Source organism: Panthera onca, chromosome F2 (genome assembly GCF_046562875.1).
Source record: "Panthera onca isolate mPanOnc1 chromosome F2, mPanOnc1 haplotype 2, whole genome shotgun sequence".
NCBI lineage: Eukaryota > Metazoa > Chordata > Mammalia > Carnivora > Felidae > Panthera > Panthera onca.
This window is the reverse complement of record NC_138356.1, coordinates 66,452,464-66,469,769: the sequence shown is the minus strand read 5'-3', so window position 1 is coordinate 66,469,769 and position 17,306 is coordinate 66,452,464. Positions and strand designations below refer to the sequence as shown.

Here is a 17,306-nt window from a genome sequence, read left to right as displayed (position 1 = left end):
TTGGAGTCCTATCTTTTAAACTAAAATATCTAAATGACAATGCAAGGTTAGAATTGGCAACTATCCAGCATCTACTAGTTTTAATTTCATGGTAAAAAGAACAGATGGTTTTTGTGTCGTTTCATAACTGTTTCCATTGTGGGTTCAATTCCAAGGCACTCTTCTTTAGAATTTAAAATTCAAGTTAAGCACTAAAGCAATTAAAGAAGAAAAGACCTACTAAGATATTTGGCCTAAATCCCTGATGAATAAGCTGGCTACAACTTTTATCTTTTTTTAATTATTAAAGGCAATCTAAAGAACTCTGACATGTCCAGGGAGACTACAAAATAAATTTCTGGTTGACATGCCCTGCTAGCTGTTCATGTTAATGACCAAGAAATTAAAAGCAATATCGCACATATAATATAACCTAAGGCAATCACATAGGAGACTCAGACAATCTTGAAAATAGTATTTAGCTAATCACATGGGGGAAAAAAATTAAGCCATAAAAGCAAAAGAATTGGATATTCTTTTAAAAAGTGATTTATGCATAGAAAGGAATACTGATCAACAATAAAAAGGAATGGGGCACCTGGGTGGCTCAGTTGGTTGAGCGTCCAACTCTTGATTTCAGCTCAAGTCATGATCTCACGGTTCGTGGGATTGAGCCCCACATTGGGCTCTGAGCTAACAGCTTAGAGCCTGCTTGGAAATTCTCTCTCTCCCTCTCTCTGCACCTGCCCTGCATGTGCTCTGCCCTCTCTCCCCAAATAAATAAATACACTAAAAATAAATAAGTAAATAAACAGGAATGAACTGCTGGTACATACAACAACATGGGTGAATCTCAAAATCATGCTGAAGAAGAAAAGCTTCATGCATACCAACAGTGACTAGTTGTATTTATTTGAAATTTTATTTTATTATTTTTTAGAGAGAGAGAGAGAGCATGAGCAGGGAAGAGGAACAGAGGGAGACAGAGAGAATCTCAAGCAGGCTCCACGCTCAGCATGGAGACTGATGGCAGGGCTTGATCCCACAACCCTGGGGGTCACGACCTGAGCAGAAATCAAGAGTTGGACGCTCAACTGAGTCATCCAGGTGCCCCTTATTTGAAATTTTAGAACAGACAAAACTAATCTACGGTAAAAAAAACATTAGAATAGTGCTTACCCGGGAAGGGATATATGGGAACTTTCTGGGATGATGGTAATAATAGGATTGCACAGGTTACAAAGGTATATGTATTTGACAAAACTTAACAAATGAATACAAACATCTGTGCATTTCATTATATGTAAGTTTCACATCAACAGATACTGAGCCATAGTCAATTAAATTCAGTCTTAAGTATTTACAGGCAAATACATTAATGTCTGCAATTCACTTTAAAATGAAAAGCAAGAAAAGAATGAACAGTGGGACAGAAAGATGGATAGAACCTTAATACGGTGTTATAACAACATAATAACGTAATAACAAAAGTACAGTACAGGATAGTATAGGAACATGTTAACAGTAGAATCTACATAGTGTTCGTACATGTATTCACTGTGAAATTCTTACAAATCTGCTCCGTGTTTGAACTTTTTGAAAAACAAAAACCCAGTAAGTTAGAAATTGTAGCCACAAGCAACATCTTTCATCGCATGGGCCACTCTGCTTCACTTGTTGCTGAGTTATAAGAACACGGCTATGTGGGACAAAGTAAATCGTTACTCTCACATCATCTATAAATCCTGCTAACCGAGAAACGAGTCAGAGAAGCACAACAGACCAAGATGTGCCCCGCACTCACTGACCTTCTGTATTCCCACAGACTGTAGAATATTCAGCTTTCTTTTTCTCTGAAAGGTGTCCAAGTCCCACAGCTGTGCCGTATCAGAAGAAGTAGTGATGGCATATCTCCCTGATGCGTGCACAGAGATCGAAAATACTGATGATTCGTGTCCTCTCATCCAGCTAACTAGCTCCTTGGTAACTGTGGTAAAAAGTAAAAGAGTCATATAGGGAAAACACTATGTATCATCCAAGGACTGATTCAACTGATAGCTAGGTATTTATACGAGACACCTTCGTTAACATCTACAACAATGGAAGCCGGCCAGTTGATAAAATGCACAATCGAACAGGTTAGTTACACGAATGTCATGGACATGTGAGGAGACGAGGCTAAATGAAAAAGAGTTTAAGAACAGCTTTAGATGTGGTAGGGAGTTTGGGCTTTCTCTTGTAATAGTTTTACATAGAAGAGTATCATATCTGTTGTGTATTTCAGAGAGAGCACTCTGAAGATACATGAGGGATACAGTGGAAAGAAGGAAGAGACTAGACAACTAATTTATCTGTTGCTATAATAATCCGAGGAGGCGATAAGGAAGGTCTAAAATACAAATGTGGCAATGGAGAAAGGAGGAAAGTCAAGAGTTATGAAGGAGAAATTCAAAGGGCTTTGTGATCAACTAGATGTATTGAAATAAAAGACGAGTTAAGACTTCAATGGTGCTAGTTTAGTTATATGACTAGATGGCGATACTATTAGCTGATTTAAGAAACACATATGGAGAAACAGATTTAGCAGTGTGGGAAGAAGAGATCATGAATTTGATTTTTAAAATGGATCCTGAGGTGCGTGTGTACATGTGAGAGAAGCACAGAAAACAGCCCAGCAGAGAAAACACCAAAAACTTCATTACAATTATCACTGGGTCATAGGATTATAAGTGATTTTTATGTTCTCTTTTACATTTTCCTGTGTTTCCAGGTTTGCTGTGGTGAACATGTTTTACTTTTATGAACAGAATTTTTTCTTTCAGAAAGATGAAACTGAGGAGAATAATCAGAAAGCAAGATGTAAATCTGGGAAGCATTAAGACACAAAGTAGGTCAAAACCGAAAACAGAGGAACAGAGGAATGGAGAAACCCTTGGGGAGAGAGTAGTAGTTTCCAAACACCGGTCTGAAGTCTGGTATTAGTTAATGATCGATTTTTCATTGGTCTTCAGTGAAATGAGAAAAATAAGGACAATGACATGAGTTTTTCATAAAGCTAAACTGAGAGTACTACCTTTTAATCTAGCTTCTATCCTTCTAAGCTGCTTTATGTTAAAAACAATCTCTTGTTTTATGAAATGAAGTTCTATCGTTTTTTCCTATGTCGGTAAAATTAAAAGTTGACAACCCATGTGGGTTGTTGTTCCTCTACTTTCTTTTTAATTGGGTAAAAACTCCCTAAGTCTAGGGACCACTGAAAGAACACAGGAAAGACTACTGAGAAGCAGTCAGAATGGTAGGAGGAAAACCAAGAGAGGGAAGAGTATGAAAACTAAGGTCTTAATGTAAAGCAAAGTGTTAAATGCTACTGAGGGGTAGAGTGAAAAGTATAAAGAGAGCTTAAACAAACAGAGGTTACTGGGGCACCTGGGTGGCTCAGTCAGGTAAGCGTCCAACTCTTGGTTTTGGCTCAGGTCACCATCCCAGGGTCGTGGGATCAAGCCCTATGTCAGGCTCTTTGCTGAGTGTGGAGCCTGCTTGGGATTCTTTCTCTTCCTCTTTTTCTGCCCCTTTCCCACTCGTGCACGCACACACTCTCCCCCTCTCTCAAAATAAATAAAACATTTAAACAATCAGAGGTTACTAATGGCCTTAGAGAAGTCTCAACAGCATGGAGTGGGGACAGCAAAAATCAGAATCCACCAATGGGTGCCGTGAAGAAGCAAGATTTAGCAGTGAAGAGGGAGGTAGCTGGGGAGGTGGAGAAAACATCTTAAAGAAGGGGCTTCATTGGTAGGGGTGGGGGGTTCAATAGAACAGATTGTAAACAGATGGAACTAAGAGAGAAGAAGAAAATGGGTGGAATCCAAGGGAAGCAATCACAGATGAGTATAAACATTTGGTTTTTTTAGAACTTCTGTGACAGTAGTGTTTTTTTAACACCAAAAATTGGAGACAGTTTAAAGGCCACTGACAGGTAACAGGTTTAATAATTATGGTGCTGCAAACATCTATAGAGTAGAATATTCTGTACTGATTTTAAAATTCTGTATGAATATTTTTAATGAAGTAAAGGAAATGACTCCACACGACAATATAGATATGATCATATATTTGTTAGAACGGAAAAGAGGCATATGCAGAGAAAACAGACTAGAAAGATAAGTCCCTGCTGTACAAACACAGACTGTGTCTGGGCATCACTGAAGGACGACTGGTTTGTCTTCGTATGTGCACAGTGAGAGTGTAGTAGTGATTAAGAGCAGGGACCCTGGAGCTAGGCTTCCAGGTTAGGAATTCTGGCTCCACTGCTTACAAGCCGTGAGAGACCTTGGTTAAGTTACTTCTGTGCCTCAGCTTCCTCATCTGTAAATGGAGTTAACAATATCGATGTCTGTGGGTTTTATGATGATTAAAATTAACATGTATAAAGCCATAGAACAGTACCTGGCAAAGAGTAAACACTATTAAGTGTTAACTATCACTGTTATTACTATTGTTACTACTATCTTTTAAAATATTCTATCAATTACTTTATTTACTTTTTTAATGTTTATTTATTTTTGAGAGAGAGAGCATGAGTCGGGGAGGGGCAGAGATAAGGGAGTACAAAGGATACAAAGAGGGCTCTGTGCTGACAGTAAAGAGCCCGATCCGGAACTCGAACTCCCGAACCGCAAGATCATGACCTGAGCCCAAGTTGGACACTCAACCGAGCCACCCAGGTGTCCTTCTATCAAGAAAAAAACAATACAGTTGAGATATCTTTTCTCTTAATAAGAGGTTCAGTTTACAGAACTCTAAATGTTCTAAAAATACACAATGTAGTATAAAACACATAGGTTATATTAAGAAAGTTATTATTCTTGTACCTACATAGTAAGGAATTGGGGCTTCAAAGAGAGGTATGGCCTTTGTCTAGGTTCCTGGGAGACAATCTATAAACCCCTAAAATTTCCCCAGTGATAGGGTGTCTCTGTTATTCATGGCAGGTCCCTCAGACAACACCCGATGGCTTATCTAAGAAGAGAACCTCAGAGACTGGGCTGGCCACACGGGAAAGATTAATCATGTGAGTGACTAGAAGGTTAGGGCGTTCAGCCACGTGATATCCACCCAACCTCCAGAGAGAGGAGGAAGGCTGGAAATTTGAGTTCAAACAGGTGGGCAATAACCCAATCGGTCATAAATCTGTGTAACGGAGCCTCAGTAAAAGTCCTGGACATCAAAGCTTAGGTGTATGTTTGGTTTGGCAATACTCAGTGTGGAGGGCCACATATTGATGCTGGGAGGGGACTACGTCCCTAGGGTTAACCGCAGCTTCTCCTTTGGGAGCCTCCCACTTTCTACCCTGTGTGTCCTACCTTTGGCTGGTTCTAATTTATATCCTTCCGCTGCATTAAACTATTATCATAAGTGGAGTGTGTTCCTGAGTTCTGTTGAGTCATTCTAGTGAATATCAAACCCAAAGGTAGCTGTGGGGAACCCTGAATTTGTAGCCAGCTGATCTGACGTGAGGGTGGTCCCGGGACCCCCAAACTTGTTGCTAATGTCTGAAGTGAGTGCTGTCTTGTGGGGACTACCCCCTCAGATGATACAGATTGGCAAATTCCTTGCAGTGCTTCAGTCTAAATTCTACTCATATTCAGAAGATAAGCAGGAGGATTTCTTACCTGAATCGAAACATTTAATAGAGTAATCAGCTAACGCCACAAGGAACTCAGACTTCCTACGGAGATTAAAGGCCAGAGCTGTGCAAGCTTGTGCCGTTCGCTGAACAAGATTAAACCTATTAAGAGATTACTGCATTAGTATCAGAAATTTCTCCAACAATCATAAATTTTACGCTGGAGGAGTCCTTAGAGATGAAGAAAATGAAATGCAGAAAAATGAATGCCCATTGTGGTAGGCCAAAAATAGATTATGAAGAGTGCTGTATGCATGTAAAGGAATCTGGATTTTACTTACCAGGTTTTAAGCATAGCAGAATTATGACGAGACATGTCTTTTAGGAAGAGGATTCTGGCAGCAATGGCAAATGGATAGAGGGACAAGAAACCATGAAGAAAGTTACTAAGGAGGCGCCTGGGTGGCTCAGTCGGTTGAACGTTGGACTCTTGGTTTCAGACCGTGATCTCACAGTTCGTGAGTTCAAGCCCCAACTGACAGTGTGCAGCCTGCTCGGGATTGTCTCTCCCTCTCTCTGCCCCTCTTGCATACTCTCTCTCTCTCCAAATAAAGAAATAAACTTTACAATAGAATAAAATAAAAACAAAAAAGAAGGAAGCCACTACAGAGCATCTCAATCAGAGTTACGGGTATAAATGGAAAGGACAAACAGGACAAGTGTCAGGAGTTAAGCGGGAGAGAGGCTTGGTGATGCAGCAAACATGAGGTGAAGAGGGAGGAATCAGGAATTCCTCACGTGCAAAATGAGGGTGAGAAAAGAGATCTCATAAGCTTGTTGTGATGATTAAGTGAGAGAATATGTTGATTGAATGAAATAACATATGCTAAGTGCTTAGCAGAGTACTTGGCACATAGCTAGAGTTTAATTTACTAAAAAAAATCAAGTTTTCAAGATTGGGCAAAAGAGGGACAAGTCTGGGGGCAGGAAATAGGCCTGGTTTTAAATATGTCGAGTTTAAGGCCTTTGCAAAACATTTAGAGGTGTGCTGTCCAAGAAATGTAATGCAGGCCATTTAGGTGTAACTTAGAATGTTCTAGGAGCCACAGTGAAAAAGGTGGAAAAGGTAAAGTTAATCTTCATAACATATTTTATTTAATTAATATACAATTATCATTTCAACATTTAATCAATAAAAATTATTGAGATATTTTACGTTATTTTTTTCATACTAACAACACATCTCAATTTGAACTGGCCAATTTTCTTTTATTTTTTTAATGTTTATTTAGTTATTTTGAGAGAGAGAGACAGGGGTGAGGGGCAGAGAAAGAGAGGGGGAGAGAGAATTACAAGCAGGCTCCCTGATGTCCGCGCAGAGCCTGACACAGGGCTCGATCTCACGAACTGTGAGATCGTGAATTGAGCCTAAATCAAGAGTCGGACGCTTAACTGACCGAGCCACCCAAGTGCCCCCGGCAACTCTCAAGGGCTCCAGAGCTCGACGCAGCTCGTGGCTCCTGCACGCGACAGCCTAATATAGAAGACATCCAGCAGGTAGTAGAAGCAGATCTGGGTTAACAGTATTTGCGCAGCAGCTGAAAGCTTAGGCTTGTGGCTGATGAGATTACGAATGAGAATATGGGGAACATGGAAGGGAGCAGCCCAAGGACAGATGCCTGAGCAGCACAATTAAGGGGAAGGCACTGGCAGAAGAGTCAGCAAAACAAGGGGGAAAATGATCAGACGGGTAGAAAAATCAGGAAAGAGCTGTACCTTGAAGCAAAAGAAAAAAATTCCAGGGAGGAGGGGAAAATGAGTATTTAGTAAGATGAGAGGGGCGCCTGGCTGGTGACTCTTGATCTCAGGGTCATGAGTTTGAGCCCCATGCTGGGTGTAGAAATTAGTTAAAAATAAAGTCTTTAAAAAAAAAAAAAGTACATAGTATGATGAAAATTGAAAAGAGACCAGTAGATTAGGCAAGTAAGATTTCTGAGGGAACCCCACGTAGTGGGTGTTAGAATCAGACAAGCCCGATTTCAAGTCTCAGTTCTGCCACTTAACCTCTCTGCTTTACAGACGGAGAGAAAAGGGACAGTGAACAAAATAAAAGAGAGGAACACTCATGGTGCAAAGTCTCAGGGGCGGCTATAGAAGATCAAGATTAGCACTGGAAGAAATTAGGATCACTTATTTTTATGAATAAACTGACAAAGAGATATGGATGGTTATATATCTGAGGCTGCTCTGGGGAGGAGGAAAGGAAGCTTAAACGTGTCTGTTTTCTAATGAGTAGGAGGCCACGGAGTTAAGTAAGAGTGGGGTCAAACACAAGGAGACAAGGAAGCAGGCAAAGGTTTGGAATGCTGGAGGAGAGTGGGAGAAGTAATAACTATTGATGAGCAAATGAAATGAAAGCATCATTAACGTTGAAGTCCATTATTCTGTAACGGAATCAATCAACAGTGATTTTTGTTTTCTTTAACAGTGGGAGCAAAGAAGAGACAGTTGTATTGATTTAAGATTGAGGATTGGCAGGGTAGGTAGGTTAGGCAAGAGTAAAGGGTGAGAGAATTGTGACTGTTACTTTTTTGGTAAAGAGCAGAAACAATGATTAACAGATTTCTACCTAATAAATCACAGATAAATTAATTACATAAGACCTCTTCCTTTCCTGAACGATTTGAGAGTAAGTTACCATGATCATGTTTCCTACAAACAAGGAAATTCTCCCATATAATCACAATACAACTGTACGAAAATTACATTTATATGTTACCACCACCCAATCCTCAGACCCCATTCAATTTTGCCAGTTGTCCCCAGTAATGTCCTTAACGGCAAAAGGATCAGTCCAGATTCATGCCTTTACTTGTCCTGTCTCTAGTCTCTCCCAGACTGGAACAATCTTCTGGTCTTTCTACAACTTTCATGACCTTGACCCTTGGGAAGATTATAGGCCATCTTGTTACACACTCCCTTAATTTAGCTTTGTCTGACTCCACTGATTAGATGCAGGTTCCACTTCTTTGGCAGGAATACCATAGAAGTGAGACTGTTGTTTTCCCTGCGCCCCATCAGTGATTGGTCCCTCCACTCATTGACTTTAATCATTTGATACTAGTGTGGTGTTTGCTAGACTTCTTCAGTGTAAAATTAATCTTTTTCTCCTCTATAATTAGTAAGCATTTTGTGGGAGGTGCTTTGTGACTATGTGAATATCCCTTCTCATGAAACGGTTTATTGATTACAGCATGAATTTATAGATTTCTATTTTACTCAATGGGTTATGACCCATTACTATCATTTTTTATTTTGATACTCAAAGTGTCTCCAATATGGAAAGAAGGAGCTCTTTTAAGCTGACATTTATATCCTTTTGATACTTTTTCTTTAAATAATTCCTTCTTTCTGGCTACATAACGTTCCAGGCTCGCCTTGTACTTTCCCTGCCTCCATCCTGAGACTGGCCATTTCTGCAAGGATCCAATTACTTTGAGCAGAATGTGATATTTAGAAAACAAATGGGCACTGGGTACATTCATTGCTACCAGGGTGCTGTTGCTCCCAGGTCCTATGAGCAGGCAAAGCTAGGAAAGAGCTATAATCCATTCACTCTTGGGGTGCTGAGTGGCTCAGTCAGTTAAGCATCTGACTCTTGATTTTGGCTCAGGTCATGATCTCATGGTCCTGGGATCAAGCCCCTCATCTGGCTCCATGCTCAGCATGAATTCTCTCTCTCTCTCTCACTCTATAGGCCCCTCTCCCATCTCTCAAAAAACATATTAAAGAAATAATAATAATTCAGGGGCGCCTGGGTGGCTCAGTCAGTTAAGCGTCCAATTCTTGCTTTCGTCTCTGGTCACAATCTCACAGTTTGTGAGCTCAAGTCCCAGGTCGGGTTCTGTGCTGACAGCATGGAGCCTGCTTGGGATTCTCTCTCTCCTCTCCTCCCTCACACACATCCCTCCCCTCAAAAAAAGAAAATTCGTTCACTCTCTCATATACATTTCTATTTATTTCTATGTCTATATATTCAAAACCAGCAGTACAGACAGATATATCCAATATCAATCCAGTGCCACGGCGTTCATTCTAGTTTTCTACTTTTCCATATTTGTAACTCCCCTTTCCGATTGTTAGAAACCTGGCCCCGTTATCCTCAACGTATTTACTCACTCTGTCAAAGCCCTCTGCCTTGCCCGTGATTGCCCCATCCCCCATGCAGGTACCTTCTGCCTCTGGCCAGGCAGACAGGTCTCCCTCCCACCTACCCCCCTTGCAGGGATGACTCCCTCGATCAATCCCACCTAACTGCTTCTGTACTAAATTGTTCAGCAAAGGAAGAGGAGGCGGAAGAGTGAGGAACAATTCTTTAAAACTGCTACCTGTGTAAACTGTGACAATAACGTACAAAGTAAAGTTCTTTCTAAATTGCCTGATAAAGTACCAGATGTTGATAAGTTAGCAACAGTAAATTTTTAAACTTAAGGAAAAACATGCTACTAGAGATACTGTTCCAACCGGAACTTTAATTCTCTAAAAAAATCTAAACATATTTCCCATGCCTTCCCACTTTCTCCTGTCAGCACTTGTGACAGTGCTTTACAAGTTACCTGAAATACAGTCAGAACTTAATGAATCTTGCTGAATGAATAATTAATAGCAGGTACTAAAACTGGCAGTGAATAACTTGTTAAATAAAGTATATATCAAAAGTATCTGCTCACCTGTTTCCAGACAAGTCAAAAACATAGATATTTCCTTGATGGTCCCCGGCAATTAAGCAATCACCTGAGCTATCAAAAGCCACGTTCAAAAATCGCAAGACTTTGGGAAGGTAATCAGAAGAGCTGTGAATGATGTTCACTATAATTCTGTCAAAAACAAACAGACATTTAATTGTATGTCAAGCATTACTTGTTACTATGAAAAATACGGGTTTTATAATATACTTCACTGACTTTGAAGTTTCCTGCCTACCCGCTCTTCCCTCTCCTCCCGCTGCTCTCCTAGAAGCAATCCGACAGTGATTTCTAAAAGCAGTTCAGAAAGTTATTTGTTATCAAAATGGCTGCTGTTCATATATTCATCAAGTACTTGGAAACTCACTATGTGTCAGACATTGAACAAGCCGGGACCTAAAAGTAGTTGATGGACATGGGCCCTGCCCTCATGGAGCTTTTGGTTTAGAAGTAAAAAAATTTCAGGGGCGCCTGGGTGGCTCAGTCAGTTCAGCGTTCAACTACGGTTCAGGTCATAATCTCACGGTTCACGGGTTCAAACTCTGTGCTGACAGCTCACAGCCTGGAGCCTGCTTCAGATTTTGTGTCTCCCTCTCCCTCTACCATTCCCCTGCTTGTGCTCTGTCTCTCTGCCTCTGAAAAATGAATAAATGTTAAATTAAAAAAATTTTTTTAGGGGCACCTGGGTGGCTCAGTCGGTTAAGCAGCCGACTTCAGCTCAGGTCATGATCTCTCGGTCCGTGAGTTTGAGTCCTGCGTCGGGCTCTGTGCTGACAGCTCGGAGCCTGGAGCCTGTTTCGGATTCTGTGTCTCCCTCTCTCTGGCCCTCCCCCGTTCATGCTCTGTGTCTCTCTGTCTCAAAAATAAATAAACGTTTAAAAAAATAAAATTTTTTTTAAATAAGCACACTTATGAAGATTCATAAATCGTGATTAACTGACAGACAATAACAAGATATAAGACAATGGATTTTTGATTGAATAGTCAACTGTTACATTAAGCAATAAACACATGTAATGCAATCATGTAATTAGCGAAAAGTAGTTTCATATAAATCACAAGCTACCACATGTAAGAAAAATTTCAATATCTTAAAGATATCTTAATGAGATTGTTTCTGTAATATAAAGTGAAGTGTTCCAAAGTGAATTAAGCATAAATGAGTTTTATTTTCAGCTATATTTGTTTATTTTTGAGACAGAGAGAGATAGAACATGAACGGGGGAGGGTCAGAGAGAGAGGGAGACACTCAGGGGCACTCCTCCATCTGTGTGCTTCCCTGTAAAATCTAATTTTAGCAAGAATCCTGCTCAGTCCATTTAATTAGAACCCCTGGGCGTGCCTGGGTGGCTTAGTCAGTTAAGTGACCAACTTCAGCTCAGGTCATGATCTCACGGTTTGTTGAGTTCGAGCCCTGCGTTGGGCTCTGTGCTAACAGCTCAGAGCCTGGAGCCTGCTTTACATTCTGTGTCTCCCTCTCTCTCTCTGCCCCTCTCCCACTTGTACTCTCTGTCAAAAATAAATAAAATGTTAAAAAAAAAAAAAATTAGAACCCCTGACCCTTTGGGGTGCTTGGGTGGTTCAGTCGTTGGGCGTCTGACTGGATTTCAGCCCAGGTCACAATCTTGTGGTTCATGGATTTGAGCTCATCAGGCTCTGTGCTGACAGTGCAGAGCATGCTTGGGATTCTCTCTCCCCCTCTCTCTGCCCCTTCCCTGCTTACATTCTCTCTTAAAATAAAATAAAATAACCCCTGACCCTCAAAACCTGATCACCCTTGATAACTGATCAATCTGATCACCCTGGCCTATCTTCATCAAGAATCTCCTTAGAGGCTGGTTTAGGCAGAAACCCATTATCCTAGATGTTTCATCTTAGTAATTTTCTACCCACTGACTCCCACCCTGCTCCTTGGCTGTACATTCTCACTTGCCCAGGCTGTATTCAGAGCTGAGACCATTTCTATACTGAGGTCTCCTCTCTTCTATTGCAATAGTTCCTGAATAAAATCTGTTTTTACCACTTTAACTACTGTCCAGATTTGGTTTTCCTTTGACATCCCCAAAGGGGAGAGGGGGAGAATAAATGTGTAATAACATAAAAATGTTCCCCAGCAATTAAAATCAGACAGAGCCAACGACTTTTCCCTCCACTCTTTTTTCTGTAACATTTTATTATGGGTTGGGATCACAAAATTACAGGATCATTGTTCAAAATAAGGAAGGTAAAGAAAAACACTAATGAATAAATAAATCTGATTATAACCCTACCACCTAGATATAATCATAATTAATAGCAACATTCTGCCCTTTTGGTTTTTCATATAACTCAAGCATTTATTTTGGAACAACTGCCTTTCAATTGCTCATAGGTTGCCTGACAGGTTCTCAGTCCTTAAACATAATTAAAAAATCAAATATTTACCAAACACCAAGATGCTTGAGATACTATTTTAAAGTCTTTATAACGCGCTAAGACAACCCTGTCTGGTAGGCATTATTAGCTTCACTTAAAGTCTTAGTGATTAACCTGCCCAAGGTCACCGAGTTAGTAAATGGACATTTACTTTCAACTAAAGTCCATCTGACTCCACGTGATAACAATGAGCTTTAATGAACAAAAAGAAAGCTACATTTTCATGGAAGCAGCAAATAACATTTGCATAAAACTTGTTTCTTTTCTGTTTTTGAATCTTGCATGTATATCCAGATATTTTTTTAACAGAAAGAAATAGAATTACTGTGGGCTGGCGATAACTTTCAGACCATTTAGAAAATATCAGAAGAAGGGGAGTATTTATACAAACTCCAAGTTTGGAAATGAAAATCCCTGCTGAAGAATCCCTACTCTAAACAAAAATTTTTATTCAACGGAGTTGATGGGAAAGCAGCATTGCTAGGAGGCTGACAGCAATCGGAAACCAAACAAGCAGCCAGTGGGACGTCCAGCACCAGGCTTTGAGCAAACATAGCTGGCACTTAAAGTCTGTTGATTTGTTGAGGAGCAACCAAAGGGTCGACAGCAAAGTTACTAGAACAAGAAACATGAATCCAAGTGATGCGGTAAGGGCTATGAAATTCTGGGAAATTAAAAGCAATAAGATCAATCTGTGTGCCACCATTGGAACCAAGATGGCACCACTTGGGGCAAAGGTTTCCATTAAAGTCACACCGGAGTGGCTAAGACTCAAACAGTTTAAGTATCTGGGACCAAAATGAAAAGAAAAGCTGAGGAGGGAGGGAAAAACAGGCAGAGCACAGAGGATTTTTAGGGCAGTGAAAATACTTTCTGTGATTCTATAATGGTAGAGACAGGTCCTTGTACAGTTGCCCAAACCCATAGAAATACAACACCAGGAGTGAGACCTAGCATAAACTGTGGCCTTTGGGTGATAATGATGTGTCAACCTAGGTTCATCCACTGCAACATATATACGTCTCTGATGGGGGATATGCATAATGGGGGAGAGACTATGCATGTGTGAGTGCAGAGGGTACATGGGAAATCTCTGTCCCTTCCTCTCAATCTGGCTGTGAACCTAAAACTGTGCTAAGAAAATGAAAGTCTATTAAAAAACAAACAAAAACCCAGCAGCAGGGCTGGCCGTACTAGGAGGCCACCTTGCACTGGTAGTTTGTAACCGCCTGTCGTCCCTGCCATACACACTAACGTGTAAGCTCCAGAACACCGGAAGTTTGTTTTGTTCCCATGCCGTCCCCCAGAGCTTCCAAGCTTGGGAGAGAGTTGGTGCTCAACAAATAGCTGATGGATGCATGCCTGTCTGAATACATACAATGATACAAGATGGGTAACTTGGGGCACTTGGAAGGGGTCGAAGTGCACTGTTCCCCTTCCCCTGCATCATTCCTCGTGAGTTCTTTTCCAGCTGCAATAGTTAACAAATATTTACTGAGCATCTACTGCGCGCCGGGAATGCTACAGGGCTATTATGGTAATTAGGCAGAGTCCTGGCACAAAGTCTCGCCCACATCACCAACCACCTGTCTCCTGCCCCACGCTAATCCTGCCCAGACCCCCGCCCCCAGGACCGAGAAGAGATCTCTGACGAGACCTCGGCTTCCGGGGCACAGCGAGACTCAGGCTACCAGCCTTTCAAACAGATCACCCAAGCCAGGGATCTGGGGCAGGGTCAGAGGCAGAACCCGCCCTTCTACCCGGCGCCATACACCCCTTCCCAAGACCATCCCCAACAGCTCCTCCAACGCCTCTCCAAGGACGCGGACCCGCCCCTCGCGGCCTCCAGGCCCCTCCGCAGCCCATCGCCTTTACCCGTCCCGAGCGGCCGGGGAGGGCTTGCGGTGCCACAACTTGCCGCTCTCCTTGTTGCCCAGGTCTGTGCTCTGCATGGCGAAGCCCCCCGCGGCCGCCGCCGCCCGCCCGATACACAACCGACCCGGCGCCTTCCCAGCAGGCCCCGCGCTCCCGGCCCGGGAAATTTGAGCTCGGGCCCTGGCGTCCTGGATCCCTGCCACCCGACCAACCGAGCGCTAAACACCGCCCTTTTTATTCCCAGCCAATATGGAGGCGCGTTTCCTCCCAACTCCGCCCAAGCGACCCCTGCCGCTCTGGACGACGGAACCGGCCAACGACCTTCTCTTAGATTCCGCCCCTTTTAGAGGTTCACCCCACCAGCCCCGGGGCCCAAAGCCTTCTGGGAATTGTAGTTTTCTGCGTGTGGAACAGGGGTATCAGCGATCGGCTTGAGAACTCTGCACTCCGAGGGCGCCGTGGGGTTTTACGCTCCCGGTGGAAGCAATAAAAATGGTTTTCTCCTGTGGTCTGTACATTCCTTTCTACACTGCGTTTAGGGATTAAGGGGTTGTAGAGACAACTAAAGAGAAGGACCCAAATACATTGAGACTTGAAGTGTTTCTTTTATAGAGTGTTCCTTTGAAAAGAACCTCTATAGGGTGCGTTCTTGGCCTTTTCACCATCGTCGTGATTAGTTTTTCAATTCCGTAATCTAGCAAGGTGCACCAGTGTCATGGAATCTAGCCCACCAGTCACGGACCAGAAAAGCGATGTCATCAACAATCAGCTGCATTGACGCCAGAGTTCTTTTTTGTAAAAACTCAGCACTTCTGGGGCGCCTGGGTGGCTCAGTCGGTTAAGCGGCCGACTTCGGCTCAGGTCATGATCTCACAGTTCGTGAGTTCGAGCCCCGCGTCCGGCTCTGGGCTCACAGCTCAGAGACCGGAGCCTGCTTCAGATTCTGTGTCTCCCTCTCTCTCTGACCCTCCCTCATTCATGCTCTGTCTCTCTCTGTCTCAAAAATAAATAAACATTAAAAAAAAAAACAACTCAGCACTTCTATCTGCCTGCAAGGTATCAAGCATTCTTCTAAGTGCTCATTTAATCCTCGTAGCAAACCTACAACGCTGGTAGTACTATTCCCATTTTTTGGTGCTCTGTGAGTTAATGTATTGGTTTTCTGAGGCTGCAGTAATAAATTACCACAAATTGGTTTTAAAAAAAAAAAAGGTCCTCTCTCATGGTTCTGGAGGCCACAGTCAGAAATCAAGGTGTAGGTAGAGCACTGAATCCAGCGGATCCAGGGAAGATTCCATTCTCTGCCTTTTCCAGCTACTGGTTTCCTTGACTTGGGACCACATCGTTCCATTTCATCCCTCCATTCTCTGCCTCCATTTTCACATTGCCTTATCTTTTCCCCCTCAGTCTCCAATCTCTCTTGCTTTTCTCTTATAAAACACCTGTCATTGGATTTAGGGCCCACCCAGATAATCCAGGATGATTTCCTTATTCCAAGATCCTTAATTTTACCTACAGAGACTGTTTTCCCAAATAAGGTAACATTCACATTTTCTGGGGATTAGGTCATGGATATGTATTTTGGGGGCCCACTGTTCAAACCTACTACAGGTAGGTGCTTCTTGTATCTCTGTTTTGCAGACACGGAAATTGAGTTCATAGGAGAGCCAGGATTAGATTTTTAGTCTTTTCATTCTTGGTCCCCATGTTCTTCTACAACAGAAAAATAAATTTTTACAAAATTATATGACCATCATATTTGAAAAGCTCAAACTTTACCAGAAAAGCAAAACTCTCACAAAAATTTTCCAATGCAGATTTTAAAACTTTTTGTGTTGTTACCAAAGGGTGGCTCTGAGAGACCACACAACCTAAAAAAAATTTTTTTGTTGATGTTTATTTATTTTTGATACACACACACACACACACACACACACACACAGCATGAGTTGGGGAGGGACAGACAGAGACAGAGACACAGAATCCAAAGCAGGCTCCAGGCTCTGAGCTGTCAGCACAGAGCCTGACCCAGGGCTTGAACTCACAAACCATGAGATCATGACCTGAGCTGACGTGGGATGCTTAAGTGACTGAGCCACCCACGTGCCCTAAGACCATACAACTTTTAATAACCTTTTGCAGAAGAGACAATCACGTTCCTCATTTTTATTTATTGGATTGGAGATGATGATAAGTTATGTGTATGAATGTTTGCATTATTATTCAGGAAACTTAGGGTGCTAAACTTATGGGTGCTTAACTTGAAATAAAGGTTTTTTTCTATCCCATGCAGGTAACCAAGCAACATTTTTATCAGTAGCAGAGACAAATGTGCTGAATGATTTCCTGAACTACTTTGGTTTAACCTGTCTTCAGTCAAGCTCATATCGGCTGTCACAGCCCATGCGACCATCCTACTCAATTTCAGGTATGTGACAAAGAGGTTTCTATATTACAGATCTTCTGGACTCCCAGAAGACTGGATTGTCTTTGCACTTGTCTTTGGATTTAGTTGAGCCAAATCTGAAGGTCAGGCTGGCAACTGAAGAAACATGCACCTGTAGCTGCCAACCTTCTACTTACTGTAATTTCCCAATCTTTATAACCCAAGTTGGTAGACCATTTGGTAGTTCCTTCCTGAATCATTACTCAGTCAATAACTGATG

General features: G+C 42.0%; 1 protein-coding gene across 6 annotated transcripts in view; it reads right to left on the bottom strand.

Annotated features, from left to right (window-relative positions):
• TBC1D31 (TBC1 domain family member 31) overlaps positions 1–14,998 on the bottom strand; it is a 74,385-nt gene extending 59,387 nt beyond the window's left edge. For 2 of the 6 annotated variants that reach the window (XM_081792250.1, XM_081792251.1), the window contains exons 1-4: positions 14,641–14,996; positions 10,336–10,482; positions 5,652–5,767; positions 1,788–1,966 (exon numbers count right to left, since the gene is read on the bottom strand). In XM_081792250.1, the coding sequence (XP_081648376.1) occupies positions 1,788–1,966; positions 5,652–5,767; positions 10,336–10,482; positions 14,641–14,717 (519 nt within the window). In that variant the 5' untranslated portion in view covers positions 14,718–14,996. Of the gene's footprint in view, positions 1–1,787; positions 1,967–5,651; positions 5,768–10,335; positions 10,483–14,640 lie in introns of those variants that run through there. The other 4 variants (XM_081792253.1, XM_081792249.1, XM_081792248.1 and 1 more) reach the window with 4 other exon arrangements.
• Between the last annotated feature and the right edge of the window lie 2,308 nt (positions 14,999–17,306).